Source organism: Bombina bombina, chromosome 3, assembly GCF_027579735.1.
Source record: "Bombina bombina isolate aBomBom1 chromosome 3, aBomBom1.pri, whole genome shotgun sequence".
Classification (NCBI taxonomy): domain Eukaryota; kingdom Metazoa; phylum Chordata; class Amphibia; order Anura; family Bombinatoridae; genus Bombina; species Bombina bombina.
The window spans coordinates 224,553,752-224,576,030 of record NC_069501.1 but is presented as its reverse complement, the minus strand read 5'-3'; the positions used below and the strand labels follow the sequence as shown (position 1 = coordinate 224,576,030).

General features: G+C 38.3%; 1 protein-coding gene across 1 annotated transcript in view; it reads left to right on the top strand.

The window, feature by feature from the left end:
* Positions 1-22,279, top strand: part of PIPOX (pipecolic acid and sarcosine oxidase) — a 321,476-nt gene that overhangs the window by 186,397 nt on the left and 112,800 nt on the right. The window contains exon 4 of the mRNA XM_053706176.1: positions 13,156-13,344. Within this exon, the coding sequence (XP_053562151.1) occupies positions 13,156-13,344 (189 nt within the window). The remainder of the gene's footprint in view (positions 1-13,155; positions 13,345-22,279) is intronic.

Below are 22,279 nucleotides of genomic sequence, written 5' to 3'. Positions count from 1 at the left end.
AATAGCTATTAAATAGTTATTAACTATTTAATAGCTACCTAGTTAAAATAATTACCAAATTACCTGTAAAATAAATCCTAACCTAAGTTACAATTAAACCTAACACTACACTATCAATAAATAAATTAAATAAATTAACTACAAGTACCTACAATTAAATACAATTAAATAAACTAAACTAAATTACAAAAACAAACAAACACTAAATTACAAAAAAAAAAAGATTACAAGAATATTAGGCTAATTACACCTACTCTTACCCCCCTAATAAAATAAAAAAGCCCCCCAAAATAATAAAGGTCCCTACCCTATTCTAAATTAAAAAGTAACCAGCTCTTTTACCAGCCCTTAAAAGGGCTTTTTGCGGGGCATGCCCCAAAGTAATCAGCTCTCTTGCCTGTAAAAAAAACCACAATACCACCCCCCAACATTACAACCCACCACCCACATACCCCTACTCTAACCCAAACCCCCCTTAAATAAACCTAACACTACCCCCCCTGAAGATCTCCCTACCTTGAGTCGTGTTCACCCAGGCGGGCACAGATGGACCAAAAGAGGACATCCAGAGTGGCAGAAGTCTTCATCCTATCCGGGCAGAAGAGGACATACGGACCGGCAGACATCTTCATCTAAGCGGCATCGTCTATCTTCATCTATCCGGATCGGAGCCATCTTCTTCCAGCCAACGCGGATCCATCCTTCTTCACCGACGCCTACTCACCGAATGAAGGTTCCTTTAAATGACGTCATCCAAGATGGCGTCCCTTGAATTCCGATTGGCTGATAGGATTCTATCAGCCAATCGGAATTAAGGTAGGAAAAATCTGATTGGCTCATTGAATCAGCCAATCAGATTCAAGTTCAATCGGATTGGCTGATCCAATCAGCCAATCAGATTGAGAATGCATTCTATTGGCTGTTCTGATCAGCCAATAGAATGCGAGATCAATCTGATTGGCTGATTGGATCAGCCAATCCGATTGAACTTGAATCTGATTGGCTGATTCAATCAGCCAATCAGATTTTTCCTACCTTAATTTCAATTGGCTGATAGAATCCTATCAGCCAATCGGAATTCGAGGGACGCCATCTTGGATGACGTCACTTAAAGTAACCTTCATTCGTCGGGTAGTCGTCGGGGAAGGAGGATGTTCCGCGCCGGAGGTCTTGAAGATGGAGCCGCTCCTCGTCGGATGGATGAAGATAGAAGATGCCGCTTGGATGAAGATGTTTGCCGGTCCGGATGTCCTCTTCTGCCCAAATAGGATGAAGACTTCTGCCAGTCTGGATATCCTCTTCTGCCCCCATCGGATGAAGACTTCGGCCCGGTTGGGTGAAGACGACTCAAGGTAGGGAGATCTTCAGGGGGGTAGTGTTAGGTTTATTTAAGGGAGGTTTGGGTTAGAGTAGGGGTATGTGGGTGGTGGGTTTTAATGTTGGGGGGGTGGTATTGTGTTTTTTTTTTTTACAGGCAAAAAGAGCTGATTACTTTGGGCATGCCCCGCAAAAAGCCCTTTTAAGGGCTGGTAATAGAGCTGTTAACTTTTTTAATTTAGATTAGGGTAGGGAATTTTTTTAATTTTGGGGGGCTTTTTTATTTTATTAGGGGGCTTAGAGTAGGTGTAATTAGCTTAAAATTCTTGTAATCTTTTTTTATTTTTTGTAATTTAGTGTTTGTTTTTGTAATTTAGTTTAGTTTATTTAATTGTATGTAATTGTAGTTAATTTATTTAATAAATTTATTGATAGTGTAGTGTTAGGTTTAATTGTAACTTAGGTTAGGATTTATTTTACAGGTAATTTGGTAATTATTTTAACTAGGTAGCTATTAAATAGTTAATAACTATTTAATAGCTATTGTACCTAGTTAAAATAAATACAAAGTTGCCTGTAAAATAAATATAAATCCTAAAATAGCTACAATATAATTATTCGTTATATTGTAGCTATATTAGGGTTTATTTTACAGGTAAGTATTTAGTTTTAAATAGGAATACTTTAGTTAATAAGATTTAATTTATTTTGTTAGATTAAAATTATATTTAACTTAGGGGGTGTTAGGGTTAGACTTAGCTTTAGGGGTTACTACATTTTTTAGAGTAGCGGCGAGGTCCGGTCGGCAGATTAGGGGTTAATAAGTGTAGGTAAGGTAGTGGCGACATTGGGGGGGCAGATTAGGGGTTAATTAATATAATATAGGTGTCGGCGATGTTAGGGGCAGCAGATTAGGGGTTCATAGGGATAATGTAGGTTGCGGCGGTGTCCGGTGCAGAAGATTAGGGGTTAATTGTGTAATGCAGGTGTCAGCGATAGCGGGGGCAGCATATTAGGGGTTAATTAGTGTAAGGTTAGGGGTGTTTAGACTCGGGGTACATGTTAGGGTGTTAGGTGCAGACTTAGAGAGTGTTTCCCCATAGGAAACAATGGGGCTGCGTTAGGAGCTGAACGCTGCTTTTTTGCAGGTGTTAGGTTTTTTTTTCAGCCCAAACTGCGCCATTGTTTCCTATGGGGGAATCGTGCACAAGCACGTTTTTCCAGCTAGCCGCTACCGTAAGCAACGCTGGTATTGAGAGTTGAAGTGGCGTTAAATATGCCTATACGCTCCCTTTTTGGAGCCTAAAGAAGCCCTTCAGAGAACTCTAAATACCAGCGTTGTTTAGAAGCAGCGCTAGAAAAAAAAGACGCATAGCTAATGCACCCCTTTGGCCGCAAAACTCTAAATCTAGGCGATAGTATTCTTTGTTGAAGAGATATCTAGATAGGTGTCTGGAGCACTACTTGGCACAAAATAGTGCTGCCATCTAGTGCTCTTGCAGATGGCTAGTATACTTGCAAAACTGCTGCCATATAGTGCTCCAGACATGTGCATCTCTTCTTATCAACAAAGCATGCCAAGAGAATGAAGAACATTTGATAATAAAGGTAAATTGCATGCTCTATCTGAATCATGAAAGAACATTTCCTCCAAAATTCACAACACTGCATTTCATTTCAGAATAGAAGCTATTATTAGCAAAAATGTTTCTTGTAAAAGATATCATTGTATCTTTTACGGAAAATGGAGCATATGCACATATGCCCTGATAATCTACATTCAAAGCCATTTTAGAAAGCATTCACCACATCTGAGATTATTCCATTTGCCCACAGCTATTTATTTGTATTTTTTGCTGTATGGAAGTTGCTTGCATGGAGTGCCTAAATAGTCTTTCATACAAAGCATTGTGAGATTCTGAACACTGATCATTTTTATATACTAACTATAAGTACAGTATATATTAACTATCGGCTAGATTACGAGTTTTGCGTTATGAGTAAAAAAGCAGCATTATGGGTTATAATGCTGCTTTCTTTCATGTAATTGACAAGAGTCCATGAGCTAGTGACGCATGGGATATACAATCCTACCAGGAGGGCAAAGTTTCCCAAACCTTAAAATGCCTATAAATACACCCCTCACCACACCCACAATTCAGTTTTACAAACTTTGCCTCCTGTGGAGGTGGTGAAGTAAGTTTGTGCTAGATTCTACGTTGATATGCGCTTCGCAGCAGGCTGAAGCCCGGTTTTCCTCTGAGTGCAGTGAATGTCAGAGGGATGTGAAGAGAGTATTGCCTATTTGATTACCATGGTCTTCCTCTAGGGGATCTATTTCATAGGTTCTCTGTTATCGGTCGTAGAGATTTCTTCTCCTACCTCCCTTTTCAGATCGACGATATACTCTTATATACCATTACCTCTACTGATTCTCGTTTCAGTACTGGTTTGGCTATCTACTATATGTAGATGAGTGTCCTGGGGTAAGTAAGTCTTATTTCTATTTATGACACTCAAAGCTATGGTTGGGCACTTTATATGTAAAGTTCTAAATATATGTGTTTAAACTTATATTTGCCATGATTCAGGATAATCAGTATTCCTTCATTCAGACTATCAGTTTCATTTTTTGGGAAAATGCATATAAATTTCATTTTTCTTACCTTATATTTTCAATTGACTTTTTTCAAAAATTGCGGGCTGTTAGGCTCGCGGGTGCAGAAAATGCTTCTATTTATTGCATAATTTTTGGCGCAAAAATTTTCGTAATTTCCGGCGTCATAGTTGGCGCCGGAAGTTTTTACGTAATTGCGTAATTTTTGACGTATGTGTATTGCGGACGTTTTTTTTTTTGGCGCCAAAAAATATGGGTGTCATTCTTGGCGCCAAAATGTGTGGGCGTTATACTTGGCGCCAAAAATATGGGCGTCAATCCTGGCGCCAGTTATTTTCACACTATTTCACTCTCACTATTCAGTTGCTTCTGGTTTTCTAGAAGCTTGTTTCATTTTGCATTTTTTCCCATTCCTGAAACTGCCATTTAAGGAATTTGATAATTTTGCTTTATATGTTGTTTTTTCTTTTACATATTGCAAGATGTCATTACCTGACCCTGGATCAGAATCTACTTCTGGAAAGACGCTGCCTGTTGTCGGTTCTACCAAAGTGCATTTGTTGTAAACTTTTGGTAACTGTTCCTTCGGCTGTTTGTGATACTTGTCATGATAAGCTTTCAAACACAAATAGTATTTCCATTAGTAATAATCCATTACCTGTTGTTGTTCCTTCAACATCTAATGTTCAGGATGTTCCTGTTAATGTTAAAGAATTTGTTTCTAAATCTATTCCGAAGGCTCTGTCTGTTATTCCTCCTTCTGCTAAACGTAAGAGGTCTTTTAAAACTTCACATATTTCAGATGAATTTTTAAATGACCGCCATCATTCTGACTTATCTATTTCTGATGTGGATCTATCTGATTCAGAAGATTCTACCTCGGATATTGACACTGATAAATCTTCATATTTATTTAAGATGGAGTTTATTCGTTCTTTACTTAAGGAAGTGTTGATTACTTTAGATATGGAGGAGTCTAGTCCTCTTGATATTAAAACTACTAAGCGTTTAAATGCAGTTTTTAAACCTCCTGTGGTTATTCCAGAAGTTTTTCCAGTTCCTGATGCTATTTCAAAAGTAATTTCTAGGGAATGGAATAGTCTGGGTACTTCATTTACTCCTTCTCCAAGGTTTAAGAAATTGTACCCTTTGCATCTGACAGATTAGAGTTTTGGGATAAAATCCCCAAAGTTGATGGGGCTATTTCTACTCTTGCTAAACATACTACTATTCCTACGGCAGATAGTACTTCGTTTAAAGATCCTTTAGATAGAAGCTTGAATCCTTTCTAAGGAAGGCTTATTTATGTTCAGGTAATCTTCTTAGACCTGCTATTTCTTTGGCTGATGTTGCTGCAGCTTCAACTTTCTGGTTGGAGGCTTTAGCGCAACAAGTGTCAGACCATAATGTTTATAGCATTATTAAACTCCTTCAACATGCTAATAACTTTATGTGTGATGTCATTTTTGACATCATTAGAATCTATGTCAGGTATATGTCTTTAGCTATTTTAGCTAGAAGAGCTTTATGGCTTAAGTCTTGGAAAGCAGATATGACTTCTAAGTCAACATTGTTTTCTCTTTCTTTCCAAGGTAATAAATTGTTTGGTTCTCAGTTAGACTCAATAATGTCTACTGTTACTGGGGGGAAGGGAGCCTTTTTACCTCAGGATAAAAAATCTAAAGGTAAATATAGGGCTGCTAATCGTTTTCGTTCCTTTCGTCAGAATAAGGAACAAAAGCATGATCCTTCCTCTAAAGGAACAGTTTCCGTTTGGAAACCTTCTCCAGTCTGGAATAAATCCAAGCTTTTTAGAAAGTCAAAACCAGCTCCCAAATCCGCATGAAGGTGCAGCCCTCATTCCAGCTCAGCTGGTAGGGGTTAGGTTACAATTTTTCAAAGATGTTTGGATCAATTCGATTCAAAGTCTTTGGATTCAGAACATTGTTTCACAAGGGTACAGAATAGGTTTCAAGGTAAGACCGCCTGTGAGAAGATTTTTTCTTTCACGCATTCCAGTAAATCCAGTGAAGGCTCAAGCATTTCTGAAATGTGTTTCAGATCTGGAGTCAGCTGCGGTAATTATGCCAGTTCCAGTTCTGGAACGGGGCCTGGGGTTTTATTCAAATCTGTTCATTGTTCCAAAGAAAGAGAAGTCTTTCAGACCAGTTCTGGATCTAAAAATATTGAATCGTTATGTAAGGATACCATCATTCAAGATGGTGACTATAAGGACTATTCTGCCTTTTGATCAGCAAGGGCATTATATGTCCACAAAAGACTTACAGGATGCATATCTTCATATTCCAATTCATCCGGATCACTATCAGTTCCTGAGATTCTCTTTTCTAGACAAGCATTACCAGTTTGTTGCTCTTCCTTTTGGTCTAGCTACAGCCCCAAGGATCTTTTCGAAGGTTCTCGGTGCCCTTCTCTCTGTAATCAGGGAGCAGGGTATTGCGGTATTTCCTTATTTGGATGATATCTTGGTACTTGCTCAGTCTTTACATTCTGCAGAATCTCACACGAATCAACTTGTATTGTTTCTTCAAAGACATGGTTGGAGGATCAATTTACCAAAAAGTTCCTTGATTCCTCAGACAAGGGTAACCTTTTTAGGTTTCCAAATAGATTCAGTGTCCATGACTTTGTCTCTTACAGAAAAGAGACGTCTGAAATTGGTTTCAGCTTTTCGAAACCTTCAGTCTCAATTTTTCCCTTCGGTAGCTTTATGCATGGAAATTTTAAGTCTCATAACTGCTGCATTGGACGCAATCCCTTTTGCTCGTTTTCACATGAGACCTCTCCATCTTTGTATGCTGAATCAATGGTGCAGGGATTATACAAAGATATCTCAATTAATATCCTTAAATCCCAATGTTCGTTCTTCTCTGACTTGGTGGTTGGATCACCATCGTTTAGTTCAAGGGGCCTCTTTTGTTCGTCCAACCTGGACTGTGATCTCAACAGATGCGAGTCTTTTAGGTTGGGGAGCTGTATGGGAATCTCTGACAGCGCAGGGGGTTTGGGAATCTCAGGAGGTGAGATTACCAATCAATATTTTGGAACTCCGTGCGATTTTCAGAGCTCTTCAGTTCTGGCCTCTTCTGAAGAGAGAATTGTTTATTTGTTTTCAGACAGACAATGTCACAACCGTGGCATATGTCAATCATCGAGGGGGGACTCACAGTCCTCAGGCTATGAAAGAAGTATCTCGGATACTTGTATGGGCGGAATCCAGCTCCTGTCTAATTTCTGCGGTTCACATCCCAGGTATAGACAATTGGGAAGTGGATTATCTCAGTCGCCAGACGTTACATCCGGGCGAATGGTCTCTTCACCGAGAGGTATTTCTTCAGATTGTACAAATCTGGGGGCTTCCAGAAATAGATCTGATGGCCTCTCATCTAAACAAGAAATTTCCCAGGTATTTGTCCAGATCCAGGGATCCTCAGGCGGAAGCGATGGACGCGTTGTCACTTCCTTGGAATGATCAACTTGCTTATATCTTTCCGCCTCTAGTTCTTCTTCCAAGAGTGATTTCCAAAATCCTAATGGAGCATTCGCTTGTACTGCTGGTGGCTCCAGCATGGCCGCACAGGTTTTGGTATGCGGATCTCGTTTGGATGGCAAGTTGCCAACCTTGGACACTTCCGTTAAGGCCAGACCTTCTATCTCAAGGCCCATTTTTCCATCAGGATCTCAAATCATTAAATTTGAAGGTATGGAGATTGAACGCTTAATACTTAGTCATAGAGGTTTCTTTGATTCAGTGATTAATACTATGTTACAGGCTCGTAAATCTGTGTCTAGGAAGATCTATTACCGAGTCTGGAAGACTTACATTTCTTGGTGTTCTTCACTTAAATTCTCTTGGCATTCTTTTAGAATTCCTAGAATATTACAATTTCTTCAAGATGGTTTGGATAAGGGTTTGTCTGCAAGTTCCTTGAAAGGACAAATCTCTACTCTTTCGGTTCTTTTTCACAGAAAGATTGCTAATCATCCTGATATTCATTGTTTTGTACAGGCTTTGGTTCGAATCAAGCCTGTCATTAAGTCAATTTCTCCTCCTTGGAGTCTCAATTTGGTTCTGAGGGCTTTTCAGGCTCCTCCGTTTGAACCTATGTATTCTCTGGATATTAAATTACTTTCCTGGAAAGTTTTGTTCCTTTTGGCCATCTCTCCTGCTAGAAGAGTTTCTGAATTATCTGCTCTTTCTTGTGAATCTCCTTTTCTGATTTTTCATCAGGATAAGGCGGTGTTGCGGACTTCATTTAAGTTTTTACCTAAAGGTTTGAATTCTAACAACATTAGTAGAGAAATTGTTGTCCCTTCATTGTGTCCTAATCCTAAGAATTCTCTGGAGAGATCTGTACATTCTTCGGATGTAGTTAGAGCTTTGAAATATTATGTTGAAGCAACTAAAGATTTCAGGAAGACTTCTAGTCTATTTGTTATCTTTTCTGGTTCTAGGAAAGGTCAGAAGGCTTCTGCCATTTCTTTGGCGTTTTGGTTAAAATCTTTGATTCATCATGCTTATGTGGAGTCGGGTAAATCCCCGCCTCAAAGGATTACGGCTCATTCTACTAGGTCAGTTTCTACTTCCTGGGCTTTTAGGAATGAAGCTTCTGTTGATCAGATTTGCAAAGCAGCAACTTGGTCTTCTTTGCATACTTTTACTAAATTCTACCATTTTGATGTTTTCTCTTCTTCTGAAGCAGTTTTTGGTAGAAAAGTACTTCAGGCAGCCATTTCAGTTTGATTCTTCTGCTTATAATTCCAGTTTTTTTTCATTATAAGATTAAAACTTTTTGATTTGTGTTGTGGATTATTTTTTCAGCAGAATTGGCTGTCTTTATTTTATCCCTCCCTCTCTAGTGACTCTTGCGTGGAAGTTCCACATCTTGGGTATCTACTATCCCATACGTCACTAGCTCATGGACTCTTGCTAATTACATGAAAGAAAACATAATTTATGTAAGAACTTACCTGATAAATTAATTTCTTTCATATTAGCAAGAGTCCATGAGGCCCACCCATTTTGTGGTGGTTATGATTTTTTTGTATAAAGCACAATTATTCCAATTCCTTATTTTTTTGATGCTTTCGCTCCTTTTTTATCACCCCACTTCTTGGCTATTCGTTAAACTGAATTGTGGGTGTGGTGAGGGGTGTATTTATAGGAATTTTAAGGTTTGGGAAACTTTGCCCCTCCTGGTAGGAATGTATATCCCATACGTCACTAGCTCATGGACTCTTGCTAATATGAAAGAAATGAATTTATCAGGTAAGTTCTTACATAAATTATGTTTTTTCACTACCGCTGCTATTATGAGTCTTGTAGGTACAGCTGTCCCGCACACTTTTTTGGCCTTAACGCAAATTAACGTACGCAATTTGCGTAAAGTCTTTTTTCAATGGAACTTCCATAGCGCTGATATTACAACCTTTTTCTGGGAGGACAAATAGTGAGTGGTATAGCCTATCCCGCAAGATCCGTAACGCAATCTAAAGTCAGTAGTTATGAGTTTTACGCTACAAAGCTGTAGCATAAAACTCATAACTAAAGTTCTAAAAAGTACACTAACACTCATAGACTACCTATTAACCCCTAAACCGAGGCCCTCTCGCATTGCAAACACTAAAATATAATTATTAACCCCTAATCTGCCGCTCAGGACATCACCACCACGATAATAAACATATTAACCCTAAGCTGCCGCACTCCCACATCGCAAACACTAGTTAAATATTATTAACCCCTAACATTGCCTCCACCTACCTACATTTATTGACCCCTAATCTGCCGCCCCCAACGTTGCCACCACTATGCTCAATTTAATAACCACTAAACCTAAGTCTATCCCTAATCCTAACACCCCCTAAATTAAATATAATTAAAATAAATCTAAATAAAAATCTAAATAAAAATTGCTATCATTACCTAAATAATTCCTATTTAAAACTAAATACTTACGGTACCTGTAAAATAAACCCTAAGCTAGCTACAATATAACTAATAGTTACATTGTAGCTAGTTTAGGGTTTATTTTTATTTTACAGGCAAGTTTGTATTTATTTTAACTAGGTAGAATAGTTACTAAATAGTTATTAACTATTTACTAACTACCTAGTTAAAAAAAATTACCTGTAAAATAAAACCTAACCTGTCTTAGACTAACACCTAACCTTACACTACAATTAAATCAATTACATAAATTAAATACAGTTAACTAAATTACAAAAAAAACACTAAATTACACAAAATAAAAAAAGAAATTATCAGATATTTAAACTAATTACACCTAATCTAATAGCCCTATCAAAATAAAAAAAGGGCCTTTTGCGGGGCATTGTCCCAAAGAAATCAGCTCTTTTACCTGTAAAAAAAATACAAACTACCACCCCAACAGTAAAACCCACCACCCACACAACCAACACCCCAAATAAAATCCTACCTAAAAAAACCTAAGCTCCCCATTGTCCTGAAAAGGGCATTTGGATTAGCATTGCCCTTAAAAGGGCATTTAGCTCTATTGCTGCCCAAACCCTAATCTAAAACTAAAACCCACCCAATAAACCCTTAAAAAAAAACTAACACTAACCCCCGAAGATCCTCTTACAGTTTTGAAGACCGGACATCCATACTAAACAAATTAAATTGATGCCATCTTGGATGACATCATTTAAAGGAACCTTCATTCATCTTTAGTCGTCGGAAGAAGAGCATGCTCTGCTCCGGATATCTTGAAGATGGACCCGCTCCTCGCCGGATGGATGAAGATAGAAGATGCCGTCTGGATGAAGACTACTGCCCGTCTGGAGAACCACTTCTTCCGGCTTGGACGAAGACTTCTCCCGGCTTCGTTGAGGACTTCTTGCTGCTTCGCTGAGGACTTCTCCTGGCATCGTTTAGGATGGATGTCCGGTCTTCAAAACTGTAAGTGGATCTTATTTATACTTAACAATGTTAAGTATAGGAGCAGGGGGCATGCTGCTTAGAAGCCTGTATCTCAGGCATCTAAGCAGCTACAGACCCCCAAGACCCACCATTGGAAAGGAAATCGCATAACCTTTCCAACAGTGTAAGTATTGGGGTCTGAAAAAAATTAAAAAAAAAGTTTTAAAAAAAATAGTTAAAAAAATAATAAAACATTAAAAAATCTTAGCACCCAGGAAGGAAAGTGCTTAGCACTTAAAGGGTTAAGGGCAATGCCCATCCAAATGCCCTTTTCAGGGCAATGGGGAGCTTAGGTTTTTTTAGGTAGGATTTTATTTGGGGGGTTGGTTGTGTGGGTGGTGGGTTTTACTGTTGGGGGGCTGTTTGTATTTTTTTTACAGGTAAAAGAGCTGATTTCTTTAATAAGTGTAAGATTAGGGGTGTTTAGACTCTGGGTTCATGTTAGGGTGTTAGGTGTAAACATAAATTTAATTTCCCCATTTTAATCAATGGGGCTGCGTTACGGAGCTTTACGCTGTTTTATTGCAGGTGTTAGGCTTTTTTTCAGTCGGCTCTCCCCATTGATGTCTATGGGGAAATCGTGCACGAGTACGTAAAACCAGCTCACTGCTGCCTTAAGCAGCGCTGGTTTTGGAGTGCGGTAGGGAGCTCAATTTTGCTCTACGCTGCAATATTGCCTGCTAACGCCGGGTTTATAAAAACCTGTAATACCAGCGCTGTAGGTAAGTGAGCGGTGACAATAACGTGCAAGTTAGCACCGCACCCCTCATAACATAAAACCCACAATCTAGCTGTTTGTTCTTAAAGGATTATGAAACAGTTATCAATTTTAACATTAAAAGACACAGATCGTTTGTATTATGGAATAAAACATTTTTTAATTACTTTTTCTTAGAAACAAAGCCTCTAAATTATTAAAATATATATATTTTTATCTGAATGCTGACATCATAAATGAAAGCCCACAAAAATGGGCTGTCCAACGAGCTAGTTTACAGTCCTATTGAAGCCTTCTCATATCCATATGTAAATTAATAAAGTGTGCTCCCCAACGCATGCACACCACTATCATTGAAGACAATTGCCAAGTCTGTCTAGGTGCTCTCAATCACTTTTTGGGGCAATCGTTCTTCATCTAGTGCACTAGGGATATAGGCGATGAGCTTCTGAGCATATTGCGCATGCGCGGGACAACAGTACTTCAAAGCACATGCAAATTAGCTTCACGGAAGGTTTAGAAATCAGCCAATTGTACAAGGAAACAGATAGAAATCAAAAGCACAAGGAATTTGAACATTGTTTAAATTTATATTTAACTAGAAAATTATCATAAAAAAGTGACTTTCAAATATCTTCAATTTTATAATCTTTTATAGTTTTTTTTACAAGCTTTATTAATATATAGAAAAAGTGAAACAATCAGTGTTTTACAAAACAGGATGTCTTACTTTAATAGGATAATTGTATGAGACTACTTTACATTTATAACATATGACATTTCCGATGACTTTCCTTACTAATCTGGCATGAGGATTAGAATGGGTCAGCTAAAAAATATCAGACACACTGAGCTGTTTTGCAACTAAAATACCTCCTGAAATCCTCAGCAGGAATAATATAGACCAAGGTTGATTTAAATGTCTTTGCATTATGTATAATCATAGGGAACAACACAACTAGGCCTCCTGTGGTCTTGCAAGAAATATCCTAACAGATAAATCAACATAAATCGCATAACGACAGCTTAGAGTTTTAGGAACCTTTAAGTGTAATTGGGTAGCGGAGTAGGAAACTGCTGAGGTATTTACTGTATTCTAAAGATGGAAAATAACAAGACTCTTAAAGACTGCAGTTTTTTAAAGGGACACTAAACCCACATTTTTTATTTCCTGATTCAGATAGTGCATGTAATTTTAAGCAACTTTCTAATTTATTCCTATTATCAATTTTTCTTCGTTCTCTTGCTATCTTTATTTGAAAAGCAGGAATATGATGCATAAGAGCTGGCCCATTTTTGGTTGAGAACCTGGGTTATGCTTGCTTATTGGTGGGTAAATGTAAGCCTCCAATAATCAAGCGCTACCCATGGTGCTGAACCTAAAATGATCAAGAGAACAAAGAAAAATTGATAATAGGAGTAAATTAGAAAGTTGCTTAAAATGTCATTCTCTATCTGGATCACGGAAGACTTTTTTTTGGGTTCAGTGTCCCTTTAAGCACAAAGTTAACCATTGAATTCTACCATTTTGTCTTTAAGGAACAATTCAAGCGCATGGGTGGGGTTATCTGTGATGGGGAGAAAGTGATGCACATACGGCCTCACCCAAGATCTGGAGTTACTGTGACAACAGCACTTGCTGTGTATGAGGCAGAAAAGCTGGTGATCACTGTGGGTCCCTGGGCCAAAAAAGTTCTTAGTCCCCTAGGTCTTCAGCTCCCCCTAAAGGTAAGAGGTTTAATTTACAATTTCTTACTAATTTTATACTATAATTTTTTAGAACAGTATTGCAATTGAAATCACAGACACCATCTTCCACTCTGAGGGGTCGAATTATGAAGCAGCGGATGCTTCTTCCGACCCACTCCGCTTCAATTTTGCTTGAAGCAGAAGTTAAGAAGCAGCGGTCCTAAGACCGCTGCTCCCAAACTCGTCCACCACCTATGAGGTGACAGACAGTAATCAGCCCAATCGAATACAATCGGGTTGATTGACACCCTTTGCTAGCGGCCGATTGGCTGCCAATCTGCAGGGGGTGGAATTCACAAGAACTGCTGGTGCAATTATAAATGCCGACCGCCTATGCAGTCGGCATTTATCGATGTGTAGCGGATACATCGTATCATGTCCGTCTGCACAATAATAAATTGACCCCTGAATTTAGTACAGTGTTTTGGAGTTTACACTGACAATGTATATTTTCATTGTTACTGCCCTAAAATGCTGTGTCATGTGTAGCACAGGGATTAAGAAATGTCTCTGTTTCTTATTATGTTTATATTATTTAGACTTCCCCAATAGGCTCATGAGCACCATTGCTGGGAAGTAGCTGATGATTGGTAGCTACACAAATACGCCTCTTTTCTTTCACTCGCTCAGCCAGTAGTGCAGTGTTGTGCCTTCAACAAAAGATACCAAGGGAATAAATCCATTGTTATAATGGAAGTAAACTGGAAAGTTATTTAAAATGGTATGCTATATCTGAATTGTGAAAGAAACCTTTTAGGTTTCATGTCCCTTTAATAAGCCCCAGTCACTTTCACTGAACTTCGGCTGTCTTAGCAGAGGTCCCTAAATATTTAAAGGGACAGTGCATCAAAAATTATACTTTCATTATTCATGATGCAATTTTAAACAACTTTCCAATTTACTTTTATCATCAAATTTGCTTTGTACTCTTGGGGGTAGATTTATTACCGCTGCTCCTTAACTTCTCCGCCACCTTTTAGGACTGAAATCATTCAGATCCCGAACGATTGGCCACCGGTGAGCAGGGGGTGGCATTGCACAAGCATTTCACTAGAAATGCTTGTGCAACAATGAATGCTGAAATGCTGTCGGCATTTAGAAAGGTCGAGCAGACATGATTCACTACAGCAAATCATGTCTGCTCAACCATTAATAAATCTACCCTTGGTATTCTTTGTTGAAAGTTAAACTTAAGTAGGCTCAGATGCTAATTTGTCAGCCCTTGAAGGTCGCCTCTTATGTCAGTGCATTTTGACAGTTTTTCACAGCTAGACAGCACTAGTTTGTGTGCGTCATATAGATAACATTGTGCTCACTTCAGTGGAGTTATTTATGAGTCAGCACGGATTAGCTAAACTGCAAGTCTGTCAAAAGAACTTAGATATAGGGCTGTCTGAAGAGGCTTAGATGCAAGGTAATATCTGTTTTAATGCTAATCTGTCTTAAAGGGACATAATACTCATATGCTAAATCACTTGAAAGTGATGCAGCATAACTTTAAAAAGCTGACATGAAAATATCACCTGAGCATCTCTATGTAAAAAAGGGAAGATATTTTACCTCAAAACGTCTTCAGCTCAACAGAGTAAGTGCTCTGTGAACAGTTATACTTTAGCTGCTGTAAAGCTGCAAGTTGAAAAAAAATAAAGAAAAAAAACAATTAACAATAGCCAATCAGCATCAGCAGGGCTGAGGTCATGCATTGCTTTGCTGTAATTTCATATGATTTCACTTAAATATCATAAGATTTCACTTAAGCCTCATAAAATTGCATAGTAAACTTCCTTAAACTGAATAGGAAAATAACAAGACTGTGTCTGCACATGTCTGATGCACACTCCCTTCCAAGTCCTGGGACTAGCATTCTTTACAGTGGGGTGTGAATACTTAGGAAATGTTGAGGTAACCATCTTCCTTTTTTACATAGAGATCATTAGGTGATATTTTCTAGTCAGCTTTTTACAGCTATGCTGCATCACTTTCAAGTGCTTCAACATTTAGGTATCATGTCGCTTGAAGACAACTACTCTTTCCATCTGCAAGACATTTTACTGTTTGTGGTTGGGCTGATAGAATCTTTGTATTACCTAGTGGCGGTGCCCTTCTGAATTTACAGAACCAGCTGTGAAACCATGAAAGTGGGTGACATTTCTGTTACCATCATGCACTAATCTCTCTGGTACAGTTTAGAAAGATCAGTGGAAAAAACATGCAATTCTGAAAAGTAGACATCTGCTATATTTTGGTTACATGAAGTGTCCTAAATAATGCATAAGTTAAAAATATAAACATTTTTATGAAAGATGTAACAATGATCGTACTGTATTTTATTCTAGAATGTGTTAATACTTTATGAACTGGCATTATGGTAATGTAACAGGATCCTTAATAATAGCTTTTTAGAGAAAACCGTCAACAGTTTAAAAATGAAACACTTTTTTTTACACATTTTGAATATATTTATTTGGAGAATACTGACTAACTCATTTCAGTCAAAAGGTTTTTATCATGGTACTTTTCTTAAACTTGCATTGGTGTGTTAACAGAGCATTCCTTTTGTAAGTATAATATATCGATTTTCAAGAACACATACTGACCTACAGCTCTAATGATTTTTGTAGAAGTAGATACTGACCCCAGACTCACTTAAAAACATCACCTAATTCTACGTACTTTATATCATCTACTCACTAAAGCTCACTAATATCTTCATTCTTAGAAAGTTGACTTTGTAGAATAATATGTCTTATTTTTGTATCGCTAACAATAAAACACAAGAAATGAAACTTTTGTGAAAATACTACAACATTATCATAGAAGTATTTTGTTATGAACAGTAGAAAGCCTTGCAAACTCTTAAGAGTTGTAGCCCATTCTAGCATTCAATAGGTTAACTAGTGCTAAACCCAAGTCTAGCTTTAACAGTATCACAAGCTTTGAGTCTAACCCTGATCCTAACCTTCAGAACTTAAAGGGATATGAAACCTTTTTTTTTTTCTCTTCATGGTTTAGACAGAACATACGATTTTAAAACAACTTTCTAATTAACTTCTATTATCAATTGTTCTTTGTGCTCTTGGTATCTTTTGTTGAAAAGCACAGATGTAGGCTTAGGAGCTGCCCCATTGCAGCAGTTTGGCAAGAATGTTATCCATTTGCAAGAGCACTAGATGGCAGCACTATTTCCTGCCATGTAGTGCTCCAGATGCCTTCCTAGGTATCTCTTCAACACAGTGGGGGATATTTATCAAAGGTCTGGCGGACCTGATCCGACAGTGCGGATCAGGTCCGCCAGACCTCGCTGAATGCGGAGAGCAATACGCTCTCCATATTCAGCATTGCACCAGCAGCTCTTGTGAGCAGCTGGTGAAACGCAGCCCCCTGCAGATTCGCGGCCGCCAGCAGGGGGTGTCAATCAACCCGACCGTACTCGATCGGGTTGAATTGCGGCGATGGTTATGGGTCGATCGGGTTGAATTGCGGACAGGTTATGGAGCAGCGGTCTTTAGACCGCTGCTTCATAACTGGTGTTTCTGGTGAGCCTTCAGGCTCGCCAGAAACACGGGCCCTCAAGCTCCATACAGAGCTTGATAGATATGCCCCAGTATATCATGGGAACAAAGCAAATTTGTTTTTAAATTTGTATGCTCTGTCTGAATCGCAGAAGAAACCTTTTGGGTTTCATATCCCCTTCAAACTTGTCTGTTATCAAGTAAAGGCAGCAACATTATTGATGTTGCAACATTATCCTAGAAGTTTTTTGTTACCTGCAGGTAAGTGCCCATATGTTTCCAGCCTCATTTAAAAAACATGAATGGAGGAGGAATATAAACAGGTTATACCATTATATTCATTTAACAGTTAATTAAAGCGGGATAAACAGGGAAGTATGTCATGCTTTAAAACAGAGATTTGGGCATCTCATGGTCAATGCCTACTCTAGTTTTAAAAAAAAGAATATGCGCTCCATTTATCAAGCTGCTTATGCATCTTTGGATGCTCTTCACTGCTGATAGTTTTGGATGCAGTGGTCATTAGCCAGCTCTTACCTGGCTGATTAAAATCACCTGGACACGTTCACCCAAGGTGATTGACAGTGTCTAGTCATGCACCATTGGGTTAGCGTGAACAGAGGGCAGAATGTTAAACATAGGCAGTGTATTGCAGGTGCCGCTTTATGTGATCCCAGGCTAAAAATGTATGATTTGCTACCAGTATAATTGCAAATTAGTAGCTGTACAGGGCAACTGAAATAAACTCACAGATGAGTTAAAGAGCTATCAAACCCCCAAACGTTTCTTATTCAATTAGACAGATGACTATTAAGAAACCTTTATGTTTTTTGAAGGGATGGGGCTTTGACAGGAAAATATCACCTGAGCATCTCTATGTAAAAAAGGAAGATATTTTACCTAACAATTTCCTCAGCTCACCAAAGTAAGTTCTGTGTAAAAAGTTATACTTCAACTGCTGCCCAGCTGCAGGTAAAAAAAAAAAAAAAAAGAAGAAGAAATGAACAGCAGCCAATCAGCATCAACAGTGCTGAGGTCATGAACTCTTTTACTGTGATCTCACGAGATTTCACTTAACTCTCATGAGATTTCATAGTAAACTTCCTTAAACTAAAGGAAATAACATGAGTGTGCATGAGGCTCACTCCCTTGCCGGTCCCGGGACAGATATACTGATTTGCTGCTTAAAGTCCTTTACAATGGGGTGTGAATACTTAAGACATGTTGAGGTAAAATATCTTTCTTTTTTACATAGAGATGTTCAGGTGATATTTTCTAGTCAGCTTTTTACAGCAATGCTGCATCACTTTCAAGTGTTTCAACATTTGGGTTTTATGGCCCTTTAATGTCTACAAAATATTCATAGCAATTTAATAAAGCTTCCTGGATGACTCTCAGAGGCCTATCTATCAAGCCGTCAACTTTCTTGCATACGACGGCACCAATACGTTCGCCTAACATCCATCGTGGCCGCGGACCTGAATACGATCTCCATATTTGTAAAAAAAGCCAGCAAAAAGCCGTGCACCAAGTACGGGGCGATGAGCAGTGGACTGTTGTTAACTAGCAGTCATCGACCTCGCTGCTATTAGGCTTTTTACCAACTTTATTTATACCCTGTCACTAAACACAGCCACTATACTAAAATGTTTAAACCCTATCCCACCACTTCCGGACCCCACCACAACTAAATAAAAGTATTAACCCCCATTCCACTGCTCTCGGACCCACCGCAACTAAATAAATATATTAACCCCTAAACCCCTGGCCTCCCACATCACTACCACTTGCTAAACCTATTAACCCCTAAACTGCCAGCCTCCCACATCGCCATAAACTAACTTAAGCTATTAACCCCTTAACCTAACAACCTGCTAAATTTACATTAAAATTACAACATCTCTATCTTATAATAAATTTAAACGTACCTGTAGAATTAAATTAAACTATATTAAACTATTCATTAACCTACCCTAACTATTATACTAAAATTAAATTAAACTATATTAAACTATTAATGAACCTACCCTAACTATTATACTAAAATTACATTAAACTATATTAAACTATTAATTAACCTACCCTAACTATTATACTAAAATTACATTAAACTACTAATTAAATTAACTATATTACATATTTAAAAACCTAACCCTACTCAAATTATTTAAATCTACAATTAAAAATTATTAAATTGCAAAAATATAAACGCTAAGTTACAAAAAATAAAAAAACACAGTATCAAAAATAAAAACAAATTACACCTAATCTAATAGCCCTATCAAAATAAAAAGCCCCCCCAAAATAAAAAAACCCTAGCCTACAATAAACTACCAATGGCTCTTAAAAGGGCCTTTTGTTGGGCATTGCCCCAAAGAAATCAGCTCTTTTACCTGTAAGAAAAAAATAAAAACACCCCCAACAGTAAAACCCACCACCCACACAACCAAACTCCCCAAATAAAAACCCTATCTAAAAAACCTAAGCTCCTCATTGCCCTCAAAAAGGGCATTTGTATGGGCAGTGCCCTTAAAAGGGCATTTAGCTCTTTTACTGCACAGACCCGACTCTAAAAATAAAACCCACCCAAAAAACCCTTAAATAAACCTGAAACTAACCCCCAACGATCCACTTACAGTTTTTGAAGTTCCGCTTGAAGGATCCATCCAGCCGGCAAGAAGTCTTCATCTGGGCGGCCTCTTCCATCTTCATCCAGACGGCAAAGTCTTCATCCATGCGGCCTCTTCTATCTTCATCCATCCGGCGAGGAGCGGGTCCATCCTGAAGACATCTGGCGCGAAGCGGGTCCATCTTGAAGACATCCGACGAGGAGCTCCTCTTCAATACGGTCTCCGCCATAAACTGGATCTTTAATGCAAGTGACGTCATCCAAAATGGCATCCCTTGCATTCCTATTGGCTGAAAGGTTCCAATCAGTCAATAGGATGAGAGCTCATTCCTATTGGCTGATTGTAACAGCCAATAGGAAGAGTTCTGCTCAAATCCTATTGACTGCTTGGAACAGCCAATAGGATTTTAGCGGCTCTAATCCTATTGGCTGATTGGAACCTTTCAAGCAATAGGAATGCAAGGGATGCCATCTTGGATGACGTCACTTGCATTCAAGATCCAGTTTACGGCGGAGACTGTATTGTCGGATGTCTTCAGGATGGACCCGCTCCTCGCTGGATGGATGGAGATAGATGCCGGCTGGATGGATACTTCAAGCAGAACTACAAAAACTGTAAGTGGATCATCGGGGGTTAGTGTTAGGTTTATTTAAGGTTTTTTTTGGGTAGGTTTTATTTTTAGAGTAGGGTCTGGGCAGTAAAAAAGCTAAATGCCCTTTTAAGGGCAATGCCCATACAAATGCCCTTTTCAGGGCAATGGGGAGCTTAGGTTTTTTAGATAGGGTTTTTATTTGAGGGGGTTGGTTGTGTGGATGGTGGGTTTTATTGTTAGGGTGGTGTTTGTATTTTTTCTTACAGGTAAAAGAGCTGATTTCTTTGGGGCAATGCCCCGCAAAAGGCCCTTTTAAGGGCCATTGGTAGTTTATTGTAGGCTAGGTTTTTTTATTTTGGGGGGGCTTTTTATTTTGATATGGCTATAAGTTTAGGTGTAATTCGTTTTTATTTTTGATGTTTTGATGTTAGAGTTTGATGGGGTTTTTTTATTTTTTGTAACTTAGAGTTTATTTTTTTGTAATTTAGTCATTTTTAATTGTAGATTTAAATTATTTGAGTAGGGTTAGGTTTTTAAATATGTAATATTGTTAATTTAATTGGTAGTTTAATGTAATTTTAGTATAATAGTTAGGGTAGGTTAATGAATAGTTTAATATAGTTTAATTTAATTCTACAGGTAAGTTTAAATTTATTATAAGATTGTTAGGTTAAGCGGTTAATAGCTTAATTTAGTTTATGGTGATCTGGGGGGCTGGCGGTTTAGATGTTAATAGGCTTAGTGGTAGTGGTAGTACTAGTGATGTGGGAGGCCAGGGGTTTAGGGGTTAATGCATTTATTTAGTTGTGGTGGGGTCCGGGAGCAGCGGGATAGGGGTTAATACTTTTATTTAGTTGCATTGGGGTCCAGGAGCGGCGGGATAGGGGTTAATAATCTTATTTAGTTACGGTAGGGTCCAGGAGCAGTGGGAGAGGGGTTAATAACATTATGTAGGTGGCAGCGATGTCGGGGCAACAGATTAGGGGTGTTTAGACTTGGGGCTTATGTTAGGGTGTTAGGTGTAAACTTAACTGTTTTTTAACATAGAAATCAATGGGATATCTGGCAGCATCGAACATAAGCTTTCAATGCTTTCAGACTCCCATTGATTCCTATGGCATCTGCGGCCTCCAGGGTGGCGGATTGAAAACCAGGTACACTTGGCCGGAATAGCCGCAATCGTACCGGTTAACTATTTGATAACTTTTAAAAAGTGTCAAATAGTGCCGAATGTGTATTCGAAACATCTGTAATGATGTAAGCATTGATCTGTGTCAAATTGTGACCAGCGGATCGTATGTTATGTCACAGATTTCAACTGTTGCCGGCCTGTAGGCTTTGATAACTAGGTCAAATCAAGCTCGCCACAATTACGCTGCGGAATTTCAGCGGTATTTGCGGTTGATGGCTTGATAAATATCCCTCTTAGTGTTGTGGACCAATTCAGTACCATCCAGGCTGTAACAATATAATGTAACCAGGTGCCTTGGAAATATGTGCTTTGGAAGGCAAAACAAATACAGAGCAAGCTGAAATGAATAAAGCATACCCTTGAGACATAGAAAAAACAGTCAATATATTTATTGGATATTGAAGGAAAAAATAAAATATGTTTAATGAAAACCTTTTAATACAAGCACAGGAAAGTATTATGGGACACATTTAGGTAATAGCTTTATTTTCTTCCTGTTTTTCCATGAATTGGAACACTTAACTTTCCACAGTCCTTTAGGTGAAATGTCAATGCTATGAAGGGAGCTGTATGATCTCTAATGTCATAAAGAATGTGTATTGACTAACGACTTAGTGGTTTGGATAATTTGAATAAAAATATAAAGATGACAGTTTGGTTTTCATGCCCTTTTGACCCTAATAAACAGTGCTTCTTACTACCTAATCCAAGCAGCCAATTTATCCATCTTGAAAATACAAGAAAGAGTTTATGAGGATACAGAGACAGGGAGATGCAATTACATGAATGTGAATATTTCTGAATTTTCAAGTGTAATAAATGGTAATCAAATGACATGATAGTTTAGTATTTTTCAATGATGAGAACAACAAATACATTTTTATTAGCAATTACATAGTTACATCGTTGATGAGGTTGAAAAAAGACAGAAATCCATTGAGTTCAACCTATACAAATCTTAATATACTTACAATAAAAGCTCTAGTTG